General features: G+C 33.8%; 1 protein-coding gene across 2 annotated transcripts in view; it reads left to right on the forward strand.

Moving 5' to 3' along the window:
* Positions 1–24,786, forward strand: part of TMEM135 (transmembrane protein 135) — a 264,541-nt gene that overhangs the window by 156,783 nt on the left and 82,972 nt on the right. For both annotated transcript variants that reach the window (XM_078058656.1, XM_078058657.1), the window contains one exon: positions 13,788–13,834. In XM_078058656.1, coding sequence (XP_077914782.1) covers positions 13,788–13,834 — 47 coding nt within the window. The remainder of the gene's footprint in view (positions 1–13,787; positions 13,835–24,786) is intronic.

Raw genomic sequence — 24,786 nt, forward strand, 5'->3', positions numbered from 1 at the left:
TGTTGCCAATCTAATGTTTCTACCATTGTAGGTTACAGATCTCTTCTCCCGAGCTGCTTTCAGGACTTTTTCTTTGTCTCTGAGACTCGTAAGTTTTACTATTAGATGTTGGGGTGTTGACCTATTTTTATTGATTTTGAGAGGGGTTCTCTGTGCCTCCTGGATTTTGATGCCTGTTTCCTTCCCCAAATTATGGAAGTTCTCTGCTATAATTTGCTCCAGTATACCTTCTGCCCCTCTCTCTCTTAAATCTCTGTTTTTAAAATCATTTTGTAATCCATAACTAATAGCTAATACTGGATGTAAACTTCATTTTGTACTAGATTTTTATCTCTTTAATCTTAATCCATTTTTACTGTTGGAACAAGAGCAGATAAGCATTTAAGTTTCTTCTCATTGCCCTAGACCCATAAATACTGAACAAAGTTGACTTTGGATTTCAGAAGATATTGGTAGTGATTTTTTTTTAATTCATTTATCATTCTCTTTTCTGTTCAAACTGTTAAGATGCTTTTGTAGGTATTTTTAAAGCATACATTCCCATATTATTGTGTCTCTTAGTGATAAACTAGGTACTGAATCTGTCTTGCTGACTAGGGAGGAAAAAAACAACACAGAAAATGAAGTTTTCTTAAAGTTAGTTAACCCAACATAACTGAGAGGCCTTGATCTGTTGTGTTTCCATGATGAAATAAGCATAGGAAGCTCAAAAGGAAAAATCTTATGTGTAGATTCAGTTTGGAGGAGATGATTGAAAAGTCTTCTACAGTTCATCTGATTCAGATTTCAAGCACATTCTATACCCCACCCCACCCTCGCCTTTTTTTTTTTTTTTTTTTTTTTGTAGAGGTAATGCTCACTACATTGTGCTTTAAGATTTTTTAAATGTTCATTAGGAAACAAAAAACAAAACAGCCCATTAGTTCTGAACCTTTCCTGCTGAAGAAATGGTAGTATGCAGAGAGGAATCAGCAGCTGGATAGAAATAGTGAGAACGAAGACAGATACGAGCAATGCCGTGCCTAATCAAGGAAGGTTTTTCTCAAATGAATTCTGGAATGAGCATATACCCAAAGAATGGGTACGGGGTATACTATTTGGGAGAAGTAAATGATATTTTATTATACCAATGCATGAGTAAAATTACCCATCTGCTGTGTTTAAAACAACAGTAAAGAGATTACATATCCTTTTACTTATTGTTGATGGCTGTTTTGGGGGGGATTATGCTTTGGGATTGAGTTGGTTCCCAGTGGACACCTAAAATATTTGGAACCCAGCTGGTGGGCAGCTGTTGGCTTTTGGTCCACAGCACAGTGTTTTTTGGTGAAGTAGTGAGTGCTGTCTTACTGGCTGCCTTAGTATTATAATAACCCTCACTCTAATGGTCTTTCCTACCTTTATCAAATAATAAAAATCTGAATTGCCATATTGCCATGTGCTATTTGTATGTGGCCTTGCTATGACCTCTCTAATCTGGGAGCTCTTATTTTTGTAATGTCTCTGAGGGAAAAACACCTTATCACCCCAAGCCTGTTTCTTATTTGGGGTTAATGGGAATACCACCATTTGGTTGAAAATAACTAACGTACTACAAATTGTCTACTTATAATAATGAGGTTTCACTTAGGTGACTTGTCTACTTTGCCATGCTGAAAACACAATATTTTTTCAGCTTTAACTTTGCTCTGAGTCCATATAAAATCTTTCTCCTCCATGTGCTGAATGACATGTGAGCTTTTCTGTGTTGTTTTTTTCTGAATTGTAAAAGTAACATGTTTGGCAGCATTAGGATAAAGAATGGTTCCTTACATAGCTATGTAAACATACTGGAAAACTGGCTCATGTCACTTTTTTCTCATCTCACTTAATATATAAACAAGGAAGGTTTTAGGTTTTTTTTCTTTTTTTAATTATAATATTTAAATTAGTTATTTTAGAAATTGGAAAATATATTTTTTAGATGTGTTTTTCTTTACTAGAATAAATATTTCATAGAAATTTTGAGGCTTATGGAATATTCTTGTCATCTTTGCTTTTCTTAAATCTGGTTCATTATGTAAATAGTGAGTTCTTTCACACAGAGCCTATACCTTAACTTTCTATTTTATTTGCTGTGCATGAAAAGAAGAGATGTTTCATAATTAAGTTGAATGAAATTTATAAACTGTAATACTTTAATGGTGGTTTTTTAAAGGAATCTTTGAGAGAAATCCATGACAGCTCAGGGGTTTTAGAATCACACTTGGTTTCTAAACCTGCCTCAATTTCATAACTATCCATGTCTCTCTAAACATCTTCCCTGAAGTAAGGATAATAATCCCTACATTGCAGGGCTATTTTGAGGATTACATAAGGTAATATATGTCAAGCACCTAATACTGCCTGTGACATGCAGCAAGCTCAGTAACATCAGCAATTGATGTTGTTGGTGCATTGTTATTGTAATTATTAATATATGGAACTATGAAAAAATTCCCCTCCCTTTGTAAAAAAAAATGACAGACACTGGTTAAAAAAAATAATACATTGGAAGCATTATGGGGGTTATTCCTCCCATGGAAGCACTGTAACCACTCAATCAACATTAATAAGAATAAAGTATTTTCTAGAGGCAGAGGAGTGTAATTGAAAGCCTTGACTTTGAAATCGGAATAGTCTTGGCTTTGAGTCTTAGTTCAGCCACTAAATATTCTGTGATTTTAGGTGAGTAATTTATCTTCTGAGCCCACTTAAAAGGGGAGTAATAAAAACCTACCTTGAAGAGCTGTTGTTAGGATTAAAGATAATATTTTAAAAATATCTTTTATAGTACCTGGCACTGTTAATCAATAGCAGTTAATTATCTGTTTTATTCCTCTCCTTTCTTCTTTCTCCTTGTTTTCTGGTCCTTTTGATTGTCTTGAGTTACCTTTACTAACTTTGCATCTTTAAGCTCATCCATGATTTCTTTTGGCTTCCTTTTCACACTTAGTTCTTTTCCTGTTTGTTTTGAATTGCATTTTTAATGAATGTTAGTGACTAGTGAAATGACCATACAATAGAGAAATGGGTATGGGGAAAAAAAGAAGCAGCTGAGTATCTTGATAACTTTTAAATGTAGGTCAGTGGCCAAACTTTACTTCCAATAAACTGCATTTCCTTTACCTGATCATAATTGAGATGCGAATAAAGTGTTGTGGGTGTATGAACGATAATGTCTAATTGGTATTTATAGACCAGAGAGTATGCTTTCAATGAATATTTTGTTCAGTGAATGAATTCACATCTTGGCTTTTACCTGACCATTACATTTAAAAAATTTTTTAAATAAGCACTAAATGTTTCTATGTATAAATCTTATCTTTGGTCTTTTAAATAGTTGTTTAAAGCTATTTACTTTAGGAGAATTAACATTTTGTTGTTATAAGGAATTAACTTGCAAGTTGTGTAATTACCGTGTACTGAAATTTTTCATAGTTGTATACTTTACATTGTTTCATTTTTATGGAAAACAAAGTACAGTTTACTCACTTAGCCATAAAAGGACAGGAGGATATCATATAGGCTATACTTCCCAGCCACTATCTAACATAATTCGTTCACAACTGAAAAATTTCAAGGTTAATGTGTTGACAGACTTTGTTTGCTGACCTTGAAGGTATAAATCAAGAATAGTCAGCAATGCAAGGAAGAGACTAGGCCCAAATTTTGGTCATATTTAGTGTAATTTCTTATACTCAGTGCAAATACTTTAAATTGCCCAATATATATAAATATTCTGGGATTTGTCTCCTAGTATATTAGTGATGGTTTGCTTTGAAATAATTTCTTGTATGGTGAAAAAAATTGACGTAGGGAGTCATGGAATTTTGGAGTTCTGAAGAATCCTAGAGATTAACTTCTTTTAAAGATGAAAAAGTTAAGGTTTAAAAAATTGAAGTGATTTGATCAAGTTTTTAGTCTTAATCTGGAGAACCAAGACTTTTTTCTTACCTCTACTCTGGCATTTGTGACTCTAAAACTCCCCATAGGGTGTTTTATACTGTTCCTGTATTTGTTTTATCAAGGAAGGGAAATTTTTAAAAAATCATTAAGTAAAACTGCCAATCTAAAACAAAGGGACAGATTAAAAAGGTGGACTGTGTGTTAAGGGAGATTTTAATTACATAAGGATTTTTAAAAATTATGAAGCAATACATAGCTATTTAACTTGAGAATAGCACTGTTTAAAACTATGCATTGTCTAAAGCCAATCAATATTGTGATAATGATAAGTTGTGTGTTCAAAGTCAAAATGTATACACTGCAAGTTATGATAACACTCATTCATCCAGTAAGAGTGGTTTCTCCCAAGAGGCCATGCAGTGATCTGTGTTTGCAGAAAAGTGAAAAAATGCTTAGAGTCTAAAGTTCAGCCTTTTAAAAAGTGTATGAATAGAAGTACTATTTAGTTTTTTGAAAGATGGATTCTATAAATAGAAACTAATATCATTATCAAAAGCCTTATATATCAAAAATCTATCCATGTATGGAATTAGGTGAAATAGAGACTGTCCTTTGGGACTTTGTGTTCTAAGTAAGTTCTGGTGGAGACATAAAAAAAGGTATATAGATAGCCAAAAAGCATTACCTAAATATGTCGAATAATTACAATAATAACATAATCAGATGTTTTGGTGAGTACCTCTTGAAGGGTGAAGTGTAAATATTCTGCCCTCACATATCATATTGGAATGATTTGTTAATGTGCCTGCATTTCCACTAGACTGGCCTCATAAGGGCAACAGGTATCCATAATTATGTAGTTTTGTTTCCATAATATGCTGGCAATATAGCAAGTACTGAATAAATATATAAATAAAGGTGAGAACCTGTGTGCTTCTTTATCTGTTCTTTTTCACCCAAAGATCATGTGGGCTCCTGATCGTCTGGAGCTTACCTCTGTATAGCTCTCTCTTACAGACTTGCTAAGTCACAAAGTGTTCAGAAACACATAGACACACCAGATCAACTTTTGTGAATGGGCTGCTTGGCTGAAGTATGACTAAAGCACACATGGGCAAGGGGAGTTTGTTGCTTCTTTTACAGAAACAGAAGTGAGATTTCAGTATTTATTTGTGTCATGGAAGAAGAGGGCTCAATGAATATGGGGGAAATGGGCTTGATGAGTAACGAAGGCCAGGCAGCAAAGGGCGTCATTGTCTTTGGACACACTCAAGAAGGAGTGATCAGGGACAAAGAACATTTAATCGAGTATGTTAAAGAAAAGCAGGAGAGCTCTGTGGTAGGAAGTAGTTAAATGTGCCATCTGTTTAGGTCTCTAGTAGGCTCTAAAATGACTTCAGGATATGTGTTTTAACCATTTTGAGGTTTCTTTTCCAGGACATGTTCACATTGGGCTATATTCACATTTTTAATATTCCTGGTTATTTTTAGGATTTTAAAGTATTCATATATTGTGGTACTGTTTTTTCTTTGTTAGAGCCTTGAGAGGGATAGTTTTCATATAATTCCACATGACATAGTGAAAAGAGTAATAGTACAATTTTTTTTCTGCAAGTTTTGTAAAGCTCGATAGCAGGAAATGGTGTATTGTGAATCTATCACTTCCTAAAAAGGCATTCTGGAAGAAACTACTTTTCAGCTGAATGAACTTTACTTTTACATTGTTTGTTATACTTTGTGTATAGTCTTGGCTTAAAATGTTCTTTTGGCATTGGACATTATGAGATTTCCTTTCCATGATTACTTTTATTTAACCGGTTATTCATATTCTTGGTGCAAATCGATAATAATGAAATAAATTCTATGTTTTCATGTAAGTATATGCAGTTTCAAAAAATATAAATGGTTTCTAACAGATCAACAATCCAAAAATAGGCAAAGGATATGAAAAGAGTTAAACCAAATGACCTAAAAACAAACAAAAATGTTTATAAATCTGGGAGGCTCAGTTTCACTTACAAGAAAAATGCAACTATAATATGAGCTATCGCTTCTTTCATGCATCCAGATTGGCAAGAATAAATAGTTTGATAAAACACAAACTGGGTATGGGAAAATAGGTAGTGTAAGGAAATAAGTGCTTTCATATGTGGGTGATGGGAATAAATCAAAATTAAAAATGCACCTAGCCCTAAATGCAGTGAATTCAGGTCTAAGAATTTATCTCAAGAGATATAAGTGCACATGTTTGCAAAATATACTTTGGTATTCAGTATTTTCTGGCTCCACCCACTCTAAATATCTATTCATATACTGTTTTTAAAAATGTCAGCATTTCCATATGGGGTGTGTGTGTGTGTGTGTGTGTGTGTGTGTGTGTGTAAAATTAGAAAGGAAAGTATAAAACAATGCCTTTATTAGGTATATATATACAAATGTGTGCACAGACAAGATATCAGAGACCTGGAATAGGAGGGGACTTTCTTTTCACTGTATTTTTGTTATTCAGTTTGCAGTTTTGTTTTTATTGTGTATATGCATTACTTTGTAAAAATCAGCTTGAATAGTTTTTGACATGTAATTTACATGCTGTAAAATTTGCCAGTTGAAAGTTAATTATGTGAGTTTTAGTGTATTTATAGAGTTCTGCATCTATCCATACAATCTAATTTTAGAAACTTTTCATCACCCTCAGAAGAAACTTTGTACCATTAGCAAACAGTTGCTATCACACCTCACTTCCCTAGCTCTAGACATCCATTACTCTACTTTCTGTAAATAGATTTGTCTCTTCTGGAATTCATATAAATGGTATCATACAACATGTGGTCATTTATAACTAGCTTCTTTCAGTTAAATAATATTTTTGAGGTTCATCCATGTTGTAGCATGCCCTATATTACTTTTTGAGTTAAAAAATGTTAAAATTAAAGTAAAAAAAGCAATTGGAAAATTATCCTTTTTAAGTATGTTGTGTAATGGTTGTGAAATGGAAGAGAATTACAGAGAAAGTATTTGTTGTCAGAGTTACTATTCATTGAGCATCTTTGATGTACTAGTAATTCTTTTAGGCTTTATGTATGTTATCTTATTTAATCCTTACAATATATGTAATAGATGGTATTGTATTGTTTCTACAAATGAGTAAATTAAGTGGTATGATTATAAGTTTTGTGTCAATTTACACATAAAAGCATAAAGTATAAAAATAGATGTATGCAGATATCTACAGCCAAAGTTAGAATATTTTTTTTTTTTTTTAAAGATTTTATTTATTTATTTGAGAGAGAAAGAATCAGAGACAGAGAGCATGAGAGGGAGGAGGGTCAGAGGGAGAAGCAGACTCTCCGCCGAGCAGGGAGCCCGATGCGGGACTCAATCCCGGGACTCCAGGATCATGACCCTAGCCGAAGGCAGTTGCTTAACCAACTGAGCCACCCAGGCGCCCCCAAAGTTAGAATATTTTACGTGCTACATAACACCACAATGCACAGTGGAAATACCACTCATTAGCCAGATAGTTCTAATAGAATTTTTTGCAATTATAGATCTATTCTGTATCTCTTCTGTTATAGTATCCACAACTACATGTGGCTGTTGGTTACGTGAAATAGGACTAGTGTGAGTGAGGAACTAAATTTTAATGTTATATAATTGTAAATAATTTAAATTTAACTACACTCTGCTTCTGTCCTTGATGTAGTAACAGTTACCGGTTGATCACAGTAATCCTTACTCCTACAGCTGTAACAGTCAAACCCTGTGCAACAGATGAAACAGTGGTTTCAAGGTCTTGGTTATAAGACACCAAAGGGCAGAGAGGTCCCTGAGAGCAGGGAAACAAATGAAATGAACCCTACGAGTAGAGTATGCTAGCTTCCCGCTTGCGGGAGTTTCAAGGCTTGGATCAAAGAGGAGGCATTCAGACAAGGTCAAGGACTTTCTGAGTTGAAGAAACAGAGTGGAGAGTGAGAGAAGACAATGCTGGATAGAGTTCATAGAACAGAAGACTAGAGAGAAAAGTGCTTAGCTGCTTGCCTAATGATTAGGACAAGTACCTGCGGGAAATGCCCCAGGTCAAGGAAAGAACAACCTGAAAGGATTTGAGGTCCTTACTTGAGTGCTTGCCTTTCAGATAGCAGCAGGAATAGTGTCTTGTTTCTACTAGCCAGACTGGAAAAATCTCAAGATTCACGTGGCTTTGGGTAAAGTACACATAAGGGTCTTATCTCAGTTAATGGGGAGTAATTGGCTCTAAATTGAGCACTACTCTGCTCCCTCCTAAAATATCTTAAGAGCAAGTCCTTAAGTGATCAAACTGTTTCCAAATAACTGTGTCCCTGAACAAAGCTCAAGATCTATGAGAATACAGAAATATCGAGCACTCACCAAGATAAAATTCAGAATGTCTGATAGCCAATCAAAATTACCAGGCATGCAGTAAGAAACAAGAAAATTTGACCCATAATGAGACAATAAATATGTCAATACCAAACCCAAACTGACAAAGCTGTTAGAGTTAGTAGGCAAGGACATTAAAAAGAGTTATTATAACTGAATTCCATAGTTTCAAAAAGTTAGAGATATGGAAAATAGGGAAAAAATCTAAATCAAACTTCTAGAGATGATAATTACACAGTGTAAGATGGAAAATCTACTGAATGGCATTAATGACACACATTGCAGAAGAAAATATTGGTGAACTTGAAGACATAATAATAGAAGCAACCCAAAATAAAACAGAGAGAGTAAAGAGATTTTTTTTTTTTTTACAAAGTAAACAGAACATTAGTTGTGGGACAACTTCAGGGGACCTACTGTATATTAATTTGAATTCCTAAAGAAGAAAAGGGGGAAAGAAAAAAATTAATGTAATTATGACTGAAAAATTTTTCAAATTTGGTGAAAATTGTAAACCCACAGGTCCAAGAAATTTAATGAAACCATAGTAGAAGAAACAAGAAGAAGACTACTCCAAGGCACATCATAATCAAATTGTACAAAGATATTGGAGTGACATTTGTTGAGCTAACTACTGAAATAAAATCCATCAACCTAGAAATCTACACCCTGCAAAAGTCTTTAAAAATAAAGGAAATTATTTTAGATCTATGTTTTTAAAGAAAAAATATTAAAATGTAGTCATTTTGTAATATAGGTTAAAGTATGATAGATGACAATAATAGCACAAAGGGCAGAAGAGGAGGAATGGAAGTATCCTATTGTAAAGTTCCATATTATATATTAAGTAGTATAATATCCCTTGAATGGAGACTATCAATTTAAAAATCTATACTATAAACCCTAAAGCAAACACTAAAATAAGCCAACAAAGGAGAGAAAATGGAATCATAAAAAATAGTTAATCCAGAAAAGGCAGAAAAAGAACACAAATGAGAAACAATAGAAAAATAAATACCAAGATGATAGATTTAATTTTGAACTTACCAGTAGTCATGTTAAATATGAACACTCAATGCCAATGAAGAGATGGAGGATTTCAGATAGCATGTAAAACAAGAAACAACAAGAATGCCTACACACATGAACTTCTAATATAAAGACCCAATCAGTTAAAAGTAAAAGAATGGACAACTAATAGTATCAAAAGAAATCTGGAGTTACAGACAAAATAGATTTCAGAACAAGGGATATTATCAGAGATAAGGTAATTTCATCATGATAAAGTGGACATAATTCTAAATATTTATGTTCCTAAAAACAGAGCTTCAGAATACACCAAGGAAAAACTGATAGAACTGCAAGGAGAGATGGTGGAGACAACTCCACAATTATAGCAGGACATTTTGATAACTTTTCTCAATAATTGATTGAACAAGTAGACAATTAGGGATACAGAAGATTTGAACAACCTAATCGATAGATATCTCTCTCAGCAACAGTAGAAGGCACATTCTTTTAAAATGCGCATTGGGGGGCGCTTGTGTGGCTCAGTCGGTTAAGTGTCTGCCTTCGGCTCAGGTCATGATCCCACATCTGGCTCTGCTCGGCAGGGAGTCTGCTTCTCCCTCTTCCTCTGTAATCTCTCTCACTTTTGTGCTCTCTCAAATAAATAAATAAAATCTTAAAAAAATAAAATGCACATTGGGGTGGGGGGTTGCCTGGCTGGCTCAGTCTGAGGAGCATGCAACTCTTGATCTTAGCATTGTGAGTTTGAGCCCCATGTTGAGTGTAGAGGTTACATAAAAAAAAAAAAAATACACATGGATATTTACCAAATATATGGAACATATTCTGATATGTTTTGGGACACAAAATAAGTCCTGATAAATTTAGAAATAATCAACTCATATAAAGTATTTTCTGACCATAATGGAATCAAATAAGAAGTCAGTAACAACAGAAAGGTCACTTAAAATCCCCAAATATTTGGAAACTAAACATACTTCTAAGTAAGTCATGTATCACAGAGGTAAGCAAAAGCAAAATTTGAAAGTATTTTGAATGAATAAAAATGAATAACGAACTTATCAAAATTATCAGGATACAGGTACAGCAGATCTTAGGAAGATATTAATAGCATTATATACCTATATTTAAAAAAAAAATCTAGATCAATGGCCTAAATTTTTGTCTTTAAAAAAATAGGAAAACAAAAGCAAATGAAATCCAAAGCAAACAGAAAAAGGAACTAATAAAGATCAAGGTGAAATCAATGAAATAGAAAACAGAAAAACGATAGAGAACATTAATGAAACCAAAAGTGAAACTTAGGTGGACCTAAGTTCTTTTTAGCTTTAAAATTTTGTAATTTGAAACACAGAGAAAATACTCTTCTTTATTTACCTACAGATTTACATTTATTTGAAAAAACATTTTTTTGAAAGTCAAGATGTATAGTAAATTAGCACAATTAAAAAAAATTTGAAACACTAGGTCACTCAAATTTCAATCCTTTCTGTAGCATCTTTAACACAATACTGAATACCTTTCATAATAAGAATCAGAACCTTCCCATGGTTCTGTTGATATAGTCCCCTCACTTATCTCTCATTTCCTCAATGTCTGTACCAAGTCTCTGCATCCTTGACTACTTTGTATAAAACAACAACCCCTATTCTCCTGCATTTATTTCCTTATCCTGCTTTGTTTTTCTCCAAAACTGCAACCACTATCTTTTCCTTTAATATCTTCTTTTACCTAACTAAAAGATAGCTTTCTTTAGGGCAAGGAGTTTGTGCATTTTGTGTACTGTTGTAAGTTCTCGAACAGTGCCCAGCACATAATAGGCATTCAGTAAATACCTGTTAAATGAAATGATCAATTATACATTAATATCCTTTAGATTCTCCTCCCCCCCACCCCATTTGTACAGATTTTCATCTCTTGAATTTGAGAGATTTTGAAAGGTCTGTCTGTTTAATAGAAACTTTCCAGACTTAGGTGTCTAGGTGACGTTTTTCGTATCTAGATCACTTCTATAAGTAACAAAACAAAGTTAAAACAGTTTGCTGAACACCTCTAACAATTATCGTCTCATTGAATCTTCCCAGCAGTTCAAAGTGAGATGAAATTCTCACTTTACAGACAAGGGATCTAAGGCTTAGGAAATTAAGTAAGGCTTTGAAAGTCACATACAACTAGATTCAAACCCAGATCTGCCATACTCTAAAGATTGAGATCTTAAACATTGTACTTTTTCCCAGTTTCAGATGTATTATTTGCAGAGATAAATGTTAGTTTAACATGAGTATCGATAGGTTTAGCATATTAGGTTAGAGCATAGCAACATTTTGAGGGAAAGAGACTAAGGAAATTTTCCTTAGAGAAGTTAGAGGGTGTGGGAAAGATTTGTGGGACACTTCTAGAGAGGTTTGTGAATAGGTCTGCAAAGGGGAAAATGACTAGGTCAGGGAAGGAATGAAACATTGAACATCTAGGAAGGATGGCTTTGCCCAAAGGGATAAAATGATAGGGAAATACAAATTGAGGTTCGTGATCTGGGTCATTGGCTGGCAAATTATAACCAGTAAATAAACTCAATTGGACTCTAATTTTTAATTGGTTAATCAATAATTGAAAATCATTCCATATGCTTTAAGTTATGTTGTCAAAAGCAGTGATATGAACCTTACACATCATTGATAGGGTATTTTTAAAGGTAATGGAAAGGAGAGAGGAAAGGAAGGAGCGAGGAGGACAGAAGATTGTGTGTGTGTGCTTATTAGAAAAAATTTTATATACTTTACATATAGAAAAAGATTTTATATATTTTCTGTATAATAAGTAATAAAAATATTTGTTTTGTAGTAATTGATACTTTCTTTTGGTTTGTAGGTTTATAGATTTCTAAGCCATTCAGGTTATGTTTATAGTGCTTATCTTAAGCCAAGGTGGCAAACTTGTCAAACTTAATTTGTAATAGCAAAACTATTAGACTTCCCTTAAGTTGACTAGAAATTATTTGTGTTGGAAGTAACAAAACACTGTTTTGCACAATATTCATTTTTGGTGCGCTTTGTGGTCAGCCATTTACAGTTAAAGATTGTCCATTTGTCATTTGTCTATGATGTGAGGCCATTGACAGTCATGTCTAGTTTACACTGTTGTTAACATAAGAACACATTTTACAACTTGTTTTTCAGTGATTTAAAACAACTTATGGAGATCCACTCTGTTGGCACAACTAAGCTTTTGGTCAGGACTTGGATTCTGGATTCTTTCCATATATACCTTTTTTTTTTTTTTTTTAGGAGAGTAGCGGGGAAGGGGCAGAGGGAGAGGGAGAATGTTAGGCGGGCTCCATACCCAGTGTGGAGCTGGACGTGGGGCTTGATCTCGCAACACTGAGATCATGACCTGAGCCAAAATCAAGTCAGATGCTTAACTGACTGAGCCACCTAGGCACCCCTCCATATACATTTTATTTTGTTGTATTTAGTGTGATATGTTTGAGGGGAGCTTTTAAAGTTAGGTTTACTATATTCGGATGCCTGTTTTTAGAGGATTTTTTTATAGCTAGTCCATATCCCACAAAGGATGATTATATTTTTAGGAGTTTTTCTTATTGATTAGAATTGGTTGACAACTGAACTGTATTTTAGGTTTGAAAAAAATCTGGTCATCTTGGTATAACAGTTAATATGCTTATGATTTATTTGCTGACTTCATTATATAAGAGCCATTGTCTTTGTTCTTAAGTTACTTGCTTTTTCAGGCATTTTTAGATTATTTAAAAAATTGATCCTTTTTGAACCATGTTACCCTTCTACCTAATCTGTATACATATATACATATAGTAATATATATACATATTTTATACTACATAATGTAAAATGTATGTAATTTTATTTATATGTGTGTGTACAGACTCATTATTGCCTTAATATGGTTTATATGAAAGGTAGAGAATATGACACGTGTATGACTAGTTTTCACATCTTTAAATCAGGCACAAGATTTAATAGTGGGTATTTTGCTTTTATAAGACACAATGATGCAACAACATGGGTGGAGCTAGAGAGTATAATGCTAAGTGAAATAAGTCAGTCAGAGAAAGACAAATACCATATGATTTCACTCACATGTGGGATTTAAGAAACAAAACAAGTAAAGGGAAAAAAAAAGAGAGGAGAGACAAACCAAGAAACAGACTCTTAACTATAGAAAACAAACTGATGGTTACCAGAGGGGAGGTGCGTGGGGGGATGTGGATTAAAGGGTACACTTGTCCTGATAAGTACCCCACGATGTATGGAATTGGTGAATCATTATCTTGTACTCTTGAAACTAATATAACACTGTATGGTAACTATACTGGAATTAAAATTTAGAAAAAGAAAGATACACAAATGATGTCAGTGTTCTTTTGCAAGTAATATATTTTCTCCTTGTTGTAGGTCCTTTTGTTCTGCATCACAGCTGCCATGTACATGTTCTTTTTCAGGTATGTCCTGTTATACCTATTTATTTTAATAGAAAAAATAGGGTTCCTTTGTGTTTTTTAAATCAGCCATGTAACTAATGTTGTTCCCTAAATAATTATTTCTCACAAGTAGCACGAGGTTTTGTTTTGTTTTTGTTTCCTTCCTCTAGGATTGTTAGAGATAAATCACTGCTTCTTAGTGGATAGAAGAGAGGGAAAAAAGATTTGTTTTGTTTGTTTGTTTGTTTTTCATATTCTCCTTACAGGTTCATCTTGGAAAGCTGAATATATAAATTAATAATCTTAAATACTGATAAGTGAGTTTTTGTTTTTTGTGGACCTGATTTTAGATATTTTCCACTCTCCAACATTTTAAATCAATTTAAGTCAACATTTTAAATTTAAATAAGAAATTTAAATAAATTTAAATAAGAAAAAAGTGATGGTAGGGCTTAATCTAAATCTTCTGCCAAGGTAACCTAGCACATTAATAATTGTCTTTAAAATATTAAATTAGTCCATAATGTCAGAGTTGTATTTCTCATTGACATTGAAACTGTGAGGCCTGTGGAGCAGTGTTAGGATGGCTCAAGATTTCAAGGCCAATGAAAAGGATACCATCGTTCTATAGCCATAGCAGTACAGGAAGAGGATTTTGGATTGGGAAGAGTCAATTCCTTCCTAACCTTTATTGTCAGTGATACCAGTAATTCCCATTTATTTCAGTCTTATTACACTAATTTGAATAGACTTTTCTTGATTTTTCTGGATATAGGCAGAATTCAATCACAATAGGAAGGACCAAACTTTTAAAATTAAAATTTGTACTTGATTGACCAAAGCAGTTACAGATTTTAATAAGATATATTTGATAGATATCTTAATTTTTTTCTTTTTACCTAAATCAGACAATTCAACCATACCAGAATTTTAAAACAATTTCCTGCCAGAACATCCTAATAAATATTTGATAAGCACAATGATAGGATTTTAACTTACTATGACTTTATCCAAAATTTTACATGCACATTTAAAGTGATGCTGCTGCTGTTATTCTTGTAAAGGGACAGCCAGGCCATTAGAAGGGAAAAATGGATCAGATTTCAAGGTAGGGAGAACTTGATTTGTAAAGTATTGGTAATGGGTGCATAATATTTTTTGTCAGTTATTAATGACTGAAAAATCATTGCAGCTCTCCGGGGGTCTTTGTGAAATTGTTTGAGCTACCATATGGTCTCTTTCTTATATTTTAACAATTTAGGGGTGTCTACCATATGGTCTCTTTCTTATATTTTAACAATTTATGGGTCAGGTATAGGAGTTAGGGACAATGACTATATCATTTCATCAATTTCCAAAAATTGTATATTGTATTCAGATACATTATTAGGACAATATGTAAAAAGTTCACATGGTTGATCTTTATGTCTATCTAGTCTGAAGGTAAAGCTTACCTAGTGGGGAAAATATAAAAAAGAGAAAAACTTAGAAACCTATCTTCTGTTGACATGTACAGGAGGAAAATACAATATCAAGTAAATTTTCTTTTTGTGAAAATTCCCAAAAGCAGATAGTTAAATGCAACAGTCCTTCCAGTCTGACACTTAAAGACAGTGTATTTGATCAACAGTTAGCATTTCTTAGTCGTCAGTTTTTGAGGTTTAAAAAACAAATTGTATGTTGAATATCGTGATAATGCCCAAGTTTTAGCTTGGTCCTCAGAAATCATACTTTGAAAACTGCTGCCATCAACGTAGTATTTTTGGTGTAGAAAGAAAATCAGCCCTATAAATATGTATTTTGGTGTAGAGCTATGAAGCCTTTTCCTGTTTCAGTCACAAAGTCTAGGTTAAAAACAACATTTTAAAATACTTTCCAGAAGGCTCAATACAAGGTTTTAGTGCCAAGATAAACATTTTCAGTTTTCTGAGGAAAGGGCTTGTTTTCTCCTAAAAGAAGCACTATCACCAAATTCCTAGTGTTCTTGGCAGAAGTTAGTTTGAATAACTCAACAAAAGAGGTTTGGCAAATGGTAAAATAAAACCATTTATAAAGTACTACAATCAAACAAAACAATGTTACATGTTTGTCTGAACTCTGGCCTGTGTTTGGAATGAACAAACAACATTGTACATAGCAGTTAGCGAGTCTAATTGCATTAAAATATTTTATTCTTAAAACTCAGTTTAATATACAGATATTTGAGGTCATATTTTTTCCATTTATTAACAATTTTAATTCTAATTGCTTAAAATAGGTAAATATCAAATGATATTGTCCCTAGGTTTCCATTTATACTAATTTCCTTTGAGAAGAGAGGATAAGGGAATCATTTTATGTTAGAAATTAATAAGTTTGTGTTTTTATCCTAACCTATAAGTGGGAAAAAGGGAAATGAGACCCCCTTTCAATAGAGAGGAAATGTGCCAATTTTATTTATTTAGAGTAAGAACTTGAGGAAGTAGTTCTATAAGTATTTTCTAAAAGTGACATATAGGATGTGATGGTTATAGTATGAATTTACTTAAAAAGTAATGCAGTGTTCTTAGTATTAAAATCATGGCTATTAAAATGTGTAATGAAAACATCTTACTTTTGAGTAGTTCTTTTGTTATTTTTTAATAGGTACAGTTTTCTTTTCACATGCATTTTCTCATACACAGTGATCTTGATTTTCAATCTGTACATCAGAAATAAGGCTTACATTCAGATAGAATTCTAAGAAAACTTCAGAGGCGTGGGTTGAGGAACGTGAAGAGAGTTCTAGTTCTTAGCCAGCTGGCCATCCATCCATCCAGGTGTCTGTTGATACCAACATATGCTGTGGATTCTGTTAAGAACTGGGGTACAATATTTTGAAGATATTTTGAAAGAAGTCTTTCTGTACAACCCCCCAGTGGGCATTCTTCATAATGATTCTGCTTCCATTGTTCAATCATGTTATTATTTTGTATGTTGTTGTCATAACTTCGTCTTAGAGCATGTCTGTCACTATGAAGCAGAAATCATAGTTGAAAATTTGGTAGAATATTTCTTCTCATGCATACCTTTAAAGCACATTTTTTTTTTAACTTCTAAATGTATACTTATGGGTAAAGCAACTTTTTTTTTTTTTTTTTAAGTCAAGGATTTATTATAGTTGTTGATTCAGGCTTTATTAGGATCTTTCCAACAGTCATGTGGAGAGAAGAAATGAGTCTCTTTTGAACCATTAGCTCTTTCATTTTTTTAACTGAAAAGCAAAGGAGAGAATCAACAACAACACAAACAGCATGCCAAAACTAATACACATAATCCTGCTAACAAAAAACAATGAAACATGCTATACTTTTAAACAATTTATTTATTGGTTTTATTTCAACATTAGGTATCTGTGTATGGAGAACACATAGTTTAGAAAAGTGAAATAATTCAGTTTCACTTTTCTTTAATAATTTAATTTAAAATAGTATCATAAAGCATATCATGACAGCTTTGATCCCATCCTGGTGAGTACCTAGCTAGAAATTCTTTCCACCTGCCTTTGCAAAGGCAGCAACAAATCCAACAGTTTGTTTAAACATGTAGATTGAAAGGCTCAGACTTGTTGTCATAGCAGATAATCTATGGACTGTGTATGACTGATTCACAGGAGACATAACTTAATCTGCTATAAACATTGAAAAACGTATTTTTATTTAGAATCTAGTGCAAATTAAAGTTGATTGTTGTTGTGTTTAAAACATTATTTAGAAATAGTATTGATGCCTGCCATGGATGAATTCTGGTCAAGTCTCTGTGAAGGTACAAATAATAAACTGTTTCATTAGTCTCAAGATAATGGATGTATTTTGTTTTTAAGAAAATAAAATGACACTATTCATTGGCTGTCTGCATTTTTGAGTGAAAGACATTTGTGATTGTCCTTGAATCTCCTAATGTAAACGGAACCTAGTATCTTTGAAGTGACTTTAACAGCAAGTAAAGAACTTTTGATCTGGGTCTTTCGACAATTATTGATTTTAACAAAAGCCCTTTAAATATCAATTAGGTTCTATTTTTTAAAGTACTGCCTAAAACTACACAGAAATCCAGTCTAGAAAATTATATATAGCATTTGAACTTTAAAAGTTTTACTTCAGGATTAGGAGAGTTTGCCCTAATGAGGTTTGTATTTTGAAGAGATTTCTTCCAGCAAAGCAGAGAGTGAATTGGGGGCTTGTAGGGGGCATAATGGCAGTTAATGGGAGGATACTGTTGCAGTTATCCTGGAAGAAAATGGTGGGGGCGTGACTGAAGGTTATTATGGTAATAATAAATAATAAACATAGTAAAGAGTGGATCTATATGAGATATGAGTATTGATGCTTGGATGAAGAAGAGAAAAACACTGGAAATTAGAAAATTAGCAAATTAGAAAATGTATGGAAATTGAGTACAGGTTTTGCAATTACTGAGATTGAAGTGCATTTAAGACACTCACATTAAGAGATATAAATGTATATCACTTGGGTATTTGGAGATTAGGACATAAATAGAGGCTATGCTTGATTGTCACACCAATTGGTTGAGTACAGACAAATTATACAACTTCTGTATGCTTAGTTTTTTCTTTATTAAAAAGTATAAATTATTATATGGACCTCATAGGTCGGCTTCTGGTGATTAAATTAGCACAGTGTCTTTCAAACTTTTTTGAGTATGACCCAAAATAAGAACTACACACACACACACACATAAATTTTCCAGAATAATACTTAACCTTACTACATGGAATACATTTGGATATTTTTTATTCTAATTTGTTTTATTTAAAAAGCTGCTTTGAACTACCAGCAGTGTGAAAAAACACTGAGCTAATACAGGTGAGCACCTTGCTCAGTGATTATTACTTTAGCAGAAGTAGAGTTATGAGTAGTGATTATTGTCTGTAAACAAGGAAAGAAAGTTAATTAAAATGGAGGATTTCAAGAATGAGGGCATTATCTTTAGTGTTAATGCTGTAAATGTATTCATTAAGGTAAGGGCTAAAAATGTTCATTTGCTCTAGCAACCTGGTTGTCAGTGGTAACCAGCTAGAGAAATTTTTGTTGCTGAATTGGGATAGTAGATTGAGAAATGTGACATGATGTTCACTTTAAATATATACAATTAATTTTGTCAATTATTTTTTGAGGAAAGTTAGGAAAATTTTTTTTAATAAATGCAAAAAAGGTGTGAGCTGAGGAAGCGGAATGAGTATAATAAACTCAAAGTTTGAGCGGAGAAAGGGCAAGTTGTTATAGGAGTAAGGTTTTCTTTTGGATTCCTTCTTAGTTTATTTTTTTTAGGCAAGAGAGACTAGACTATGGGAAAGTTTAAGTGAGTAAAAGAAGGTTGCACAAGCAGGAGAGATTAACAAGTTGGGGAAATAGGAAAGAGAAGAGAAATGGTCTAAAATGCAGTCCAGAATGTCAACAGAGATAGCTAGATTGTTAAACCTATTTGTCTGATAGAGATCATGTTAGATAATTATGAGGAAATTGAAGTTCCTTTTAAAAGCCTTGAACATACTGTTTAAGTGGAAGAGGATTGATAAATATAGAAGAGGTAGTAAATAGAAAAATCTTAGGTCTTTGGCTTCCTAAATTCATTGTCATTCTTAAAAGGTATTAATTACAAGTTAATTAACTTGTTGATAAAAATTGACATGGGCTTGGGAAACCAACATTCCTCAGAAGATATATGCAGGTGAACTGAGGTACTTTCATAAATGGCAACTAACTAGGGAGCTTACCAAGAATGCAAAATCTGTCCTATGCAAAGATAAAGGTAGAGATCCTCAGGACTGTTGCTTTCCTCAAAGCAAGTTGAAAAGGTGAGAAAACATAGGTTCAAAATTTTGTAAATCACTGTGTCTGACAATGCAGAGCTTATTATCAAGTCAAATGACTGTAATCTGACTTTCTTTTTGGGGGAGGTAGAGAATTAGTCTGCCCATGTGGTGAATATACTCCATCTATGGATGGAAGTTGTGGCAAATCTGTTTTCACTTTTTGCCTATCAGCCTTTGAAATACTGTGCCTCAATAAAGAAATTGCTCAAACATTTTATATCTAATATAAATGTTTGTTGTTTTTTAGTAGAAAGCAAAGAGAAATATTGTTTGGAGAAATACTATCAACTTAAAATGCAACTTCTTACAGACTTCGTGGCACACAGTCACATTAGAAGTGGTCAGTTGTCTTTGCAGTTTTATTTTCAAGAATAAAAATGCATTTTTGGGTGGTTTTCTAAATGTAAATATTTTATTTATTTTTATTGATGTCGAAGTTCAAGAAGTGATGACATGTTACTAAGTCAGTGAAGAGTTTACACTGTTAACATGCCAGTAGGCTTGTTCTAGTAGTTCTCAGGTTCCACTGGATGTTGGAGCCTCTGTGAATCAAGATGGCAGTTTGCAGTTACAATAAAGGATAAACCATAATTATGCTTATCTTTTTTTTTTTACTAAAACAATTTTAACTTATGTTAGCACTTTTCACCTAAATCAAGTTGGCACTATATAGTTGTATTTATTTTTTATTGAATCTGTAAGATACAATGTAGCTAGAATTTAATAGTAGTTAATAGCTATGTCATGCATAAGAAGTCATTTGTTCCAAGTTCTACACTTGTATTTATTTTATTAACAGAAGAATAATTCTTATAAATAATTCTTCTTAAGTATTTAGGAGAAATGAAAATGTTTTTGTTTTGGAAATGACAATTCACAGAAGATTTTAATAAAGCATTTCTGTTTTGAGCAACAAAAAATCACTCTTGGGTGTAAGAATCTGTTACCTTAACAGAAGTCTCAGCAAATCAAATATTCATAAGTAAGAGAAATAATATGATAAAGTTCTAACATTAGTGGTGAATTCTTGAAATAATGTAGATACATTTTTTTTTCCCTGATGATGTCAGTCATAGTTTATTAGCATTGGTGATTATTGCTGGAGATGGTTTGAGTAAAAGAGTACCTGGTAAATGTTTGAATAAATGATACTGAGTTTAAAATATCTAATGATTGAGTAAAATTTTTAGCTTTTCAGAATTTTCATTTTCTTAATGAAAAACATAGATGTGTTTTTGGAGGTTCCATGGTATAATGGAAATTGTATAGTCTTCAGTGCCTCACGTTCGAACAGACCTCTCTTTAGGTTTTGGCTCTTACCACTTACTAATTCTGTGGCTTTGGTAAATTATTTCTTTGGTTTCTTTTTAAATTTTTCATCCATAAAAGTATCCCTATAGTTATGAGAATTTAGAACAGATATCCCCAAGAAAATATTTTTTAAATGATATTTAAGTTTCCAAGCTAATCCTTTAAAATTAACCTATAAATGAATCCATAAAATGTACTTGGAGTATAGTGCCAGTAGTACTATAGAAACAAATAATATTTATGATAATATATTTTTGGGAAAATATATTTATTTCCAATATGTTAGAGCTAAAGCAAAAGGATTGGAAATTACCCAGTTCTTGAGCTATTCCACAGCGTCCCCTGTCAGAGCAAGAGCTCAGAGCATAGGAGACGGGAAATGAGGGGATAGAAGAACAGAATTAGACCTCTCAGGAAGAGAGTGGTTAAAAGCAAAATGAAACAGTGGCGCCTGGGTGGCTCAGGTGGTTAAGCATCCGACCCTTGGTTTTGGCTCAGGTCATGATTTCAAGGTCGTGAGATAGAGCCCCGCATTGGGCTCGTGCTCTGTGAGGAGTCTGCTAAAGATTCTCTCCCTCCCACCCCGAAATAAATAATCTTAAAACAAACAAACAAACAAAAACAGGCTAATACCGCAAATTTAAGAGCCAAAAGAGTGGGATTATGGTTTAACCTGGGACTTTCCTTTTACTTGTCTTCCTTTTTCTTTCTTCTCCTCCCTATTCCCTACTCTGATGCCATCTGACTGGAGGGGTGTTGGGGCAGCACAGTAAGTGGGGCTAGAGAAGAAGGGGTCTTGGAAGTATAGGGTAGATGGGCGCTGTGGGGGTTGGGGTAGGTGGGTAGGGAGGAGAGTGAGGAGGAAGGAAGTGTATTGGCCCCAGATTCCCAGAGCAGCAAGATTTGGCTGTGTCTTTCTGTTGCCAGCCTTACTCTTAACTAGTTGCTAGTCCATCCATTGGAAATTGGTTTAAAAAAAATCTAAAGAATGGAACCAACCAAGGTTATGGGGATTAAGGAGTGCAACTTGTTGTGATGAGCACCCGGTGATGTATGGAATTGTTGAATCACTACACATACACCTAAAAGTAATGCAACACTGTATGTTAACTAACTGGAATTAAAATAAAAACTTAAAAAAAAAAGAATGGAGCCAAATAGGGTATCCTTTTCACTCCACGTTCCAAATCTCTCTGGGCATCATATTGCATCATATTCTATCATAACTCAACAGAATAAAGCCATAGGTGATTCCTGAAAGTGTCTGCAGCACTTTTTTTGTCATTTTTCAAACAGCTACCGTGCACTTGACCCTGTTTTCACACAGTTGACTATTTCATCTCTTGCCTGTAGAGGTGGGAATGATAGAGAAGGGGAGGAATAAGGAAGAGGAAACAATTGCTAGAAGCAGTAGGTTAAGAGGAGGCCTAAGTTATGTTGCTAGAGTGGCCATTTGTATTGGAAGAATCTACATTCATTTTTGTGTATCTTCCGTGTAGTTAAAAGCCAGTATTTTCCCAGAATTTGCTGGTATATCATCTTCTTGTATAAAAGGGGCTGAGGAGAGCGCCCGTGCTCTCCTCTGCCATAGGAGGTTACAGGGAGAAGCCTCTGTCCATGAGGAGGTGGGCTGCACCAGGCACTGAGTAGGCTGGCACCCATGGCCTTGGACTTCCCAGCCCCAAGAGCCGTGAGAAACAGATTTCCGTTGTTTGTAAGCCATCCAGTGTCTAGTATTTTGTTATACTAGCTTGAACTAAGACAACTGGGAAGGGCTTTTCCACTTTCTAATGTAATGCGTTAATATTTCAGGTGTCCATTACAAAAATTGGCTTGCAGACCTGCTTGCTACCCTGAGGTGTAGGCCAACTACTGTCTCCATGTAAGCTTCCTTTCCCTTAAAGGAAAGTCTTTTAATAGGAGTCTTTTAAATGAAGTCTGAAATTATAAACTCCTTTGAATTAAATTTATTATTCATTCTTAACCCAAACACCACTCTACTGTATACAATAGAAGATCTATAGTATTAGCCAAAACCAGGGATTCCAGCTATGCAAACTTACACACCTATACACCATAGTCGTAATTATAACTTACTCCATTTCATTTGGGCTTGAGATATAAATATAATGGTTTTGAAAATATGAGATTAAAATTATTTGGAATTGAATATAATTTATAAATGATAAATATAGAAGCTTGAAGCGATTTAGCTGTGAAGAGACGATACAGAAGTAATTGCAGATACTTTTAAGAATTACCTTTTGGCTTTTTTTGGTTGAGTTATGATATAATGCCTAGAGAGATTTTTAAATTTGGGAATTATGATGAGTAAAGAAGAATGATAAAACTAACTCTATAATGAGAACTGATGCCTTGTGAATTAGAAAAATAGCCAGAATTTTGTAAAACACATTAGAGGACAAATAGCCTCAAATTAAGATTATATTGATTTTTTTGTAAAATACATATATGTATATATTTTGTTCATTGTAGAAAAATACCAAACAAAATCTTTCAGAGAATAACTGCTACCTTTGTGTATATCCTTATTGGCCATTTGCTATGTCTTTGTCTTTCCTCTCCACCTGCCTGCCTTCTCTCCCTCTGCCTTCTGCTTTCCCTTCCTTCCTTATTCCTTTTCTTCCCCCCTCCTCATTTCCTCTCTCCTTCCACATCTTCTACATAGATATACTTCTCAAATGAGATCATATCATGTTGCTGGATGATGAAATGCCTTTTGTTGGCATATCTGCATTAGAAAAGACTAGGAACTTTCTGTGATTAGTCTAAGCAGCAAGCCTTCTCTTGAATTACACACACTTATACTCACATCCACTTGCCCAGGTGCACACAACAAATTATTAGAAGCGGTAGAAAGGATTCTGACACCAGTCTTCAGTTCTTCACTAAAAGAAACTGGTGATAACTCTTAATAATCTGAACATGACTAAAATAATGATTCCAAGCTTCTATTCTTTCAAGTCCGGGGAATCCTCTTCTGTGTGCTATCATCTTCTTGTTTAAGGAGAATTACTACTAATCACAGAAAGTTCTTAGACTTTGCTGATACAGATGTACAAATTTGAAGCAGTTAATTGCTTATTTTATTGGTTATGATAACTCACTATGTTTTTTTCAAGCCTGACTTTGTTTCTGTTGTTTTCAACCGTGTGAGTTTGCTTAGAGGTAAGTAAGGGGCACTGTAGTGTAGCAGAGTTGGTTAAGAGCGTGAACTGTGGAGCCAGGCTGCGTTACGTTCAAATCTTCACTTCATCTAACTTGTTTTGTGATCTTACCTAAGCTACTTAGCCTCTCTGTGCATCAGCTTTCTCATCTTAAAGTGGGAATAGTAATAGTACTTACCTCATGGGATTATTATAAGAATTAAATGACTGTTGAGGCACCTGGGTGGTTCAGTCCTTAAGCGTCTGCCTTCAGCTCAGGGATCAAGCCCCGCATCGGGCTCCCTGCTCTGCAGGAAGCCTGCTTCTCCCTCTCTCTCTCCCCCTGCTTGTGTTACCTCTCTCACTGTCTCTGTCTCTCTGTCAAATAAAAGAATTAAATGACTGTCATATTTTACACACTCAATAAATGTTAGCTATTTTTATTATTTAAGTCTGAGCTGTAAAGATCATTCATGTAGTCTATGATTCCATTTATATGATATGTCCAGAATAGGCAAATCCATAGAGATAGAAAGTAGATTTGCATTGCCTATGACTAGGGGACTTGCAGGGAATGGGGAATGACTACAAATGAGTATTTTTTTAATGGTGATGAAAATGTTCTTAAAGTAATTGTGATG

This window comes from Halichoerus grypus, chromosome 11 (genome assembly GCF_964656455.1).
Source record: "Halichoerus grypus chromosome 11, mHalGry1.hap1.1, whole genome shotgun sequence".
NCBI lineage: Eukaryota > Metazoa > Chordata > Mammalia > Carnivora > Phocidae > Halichoerus > Halichoerus grypus.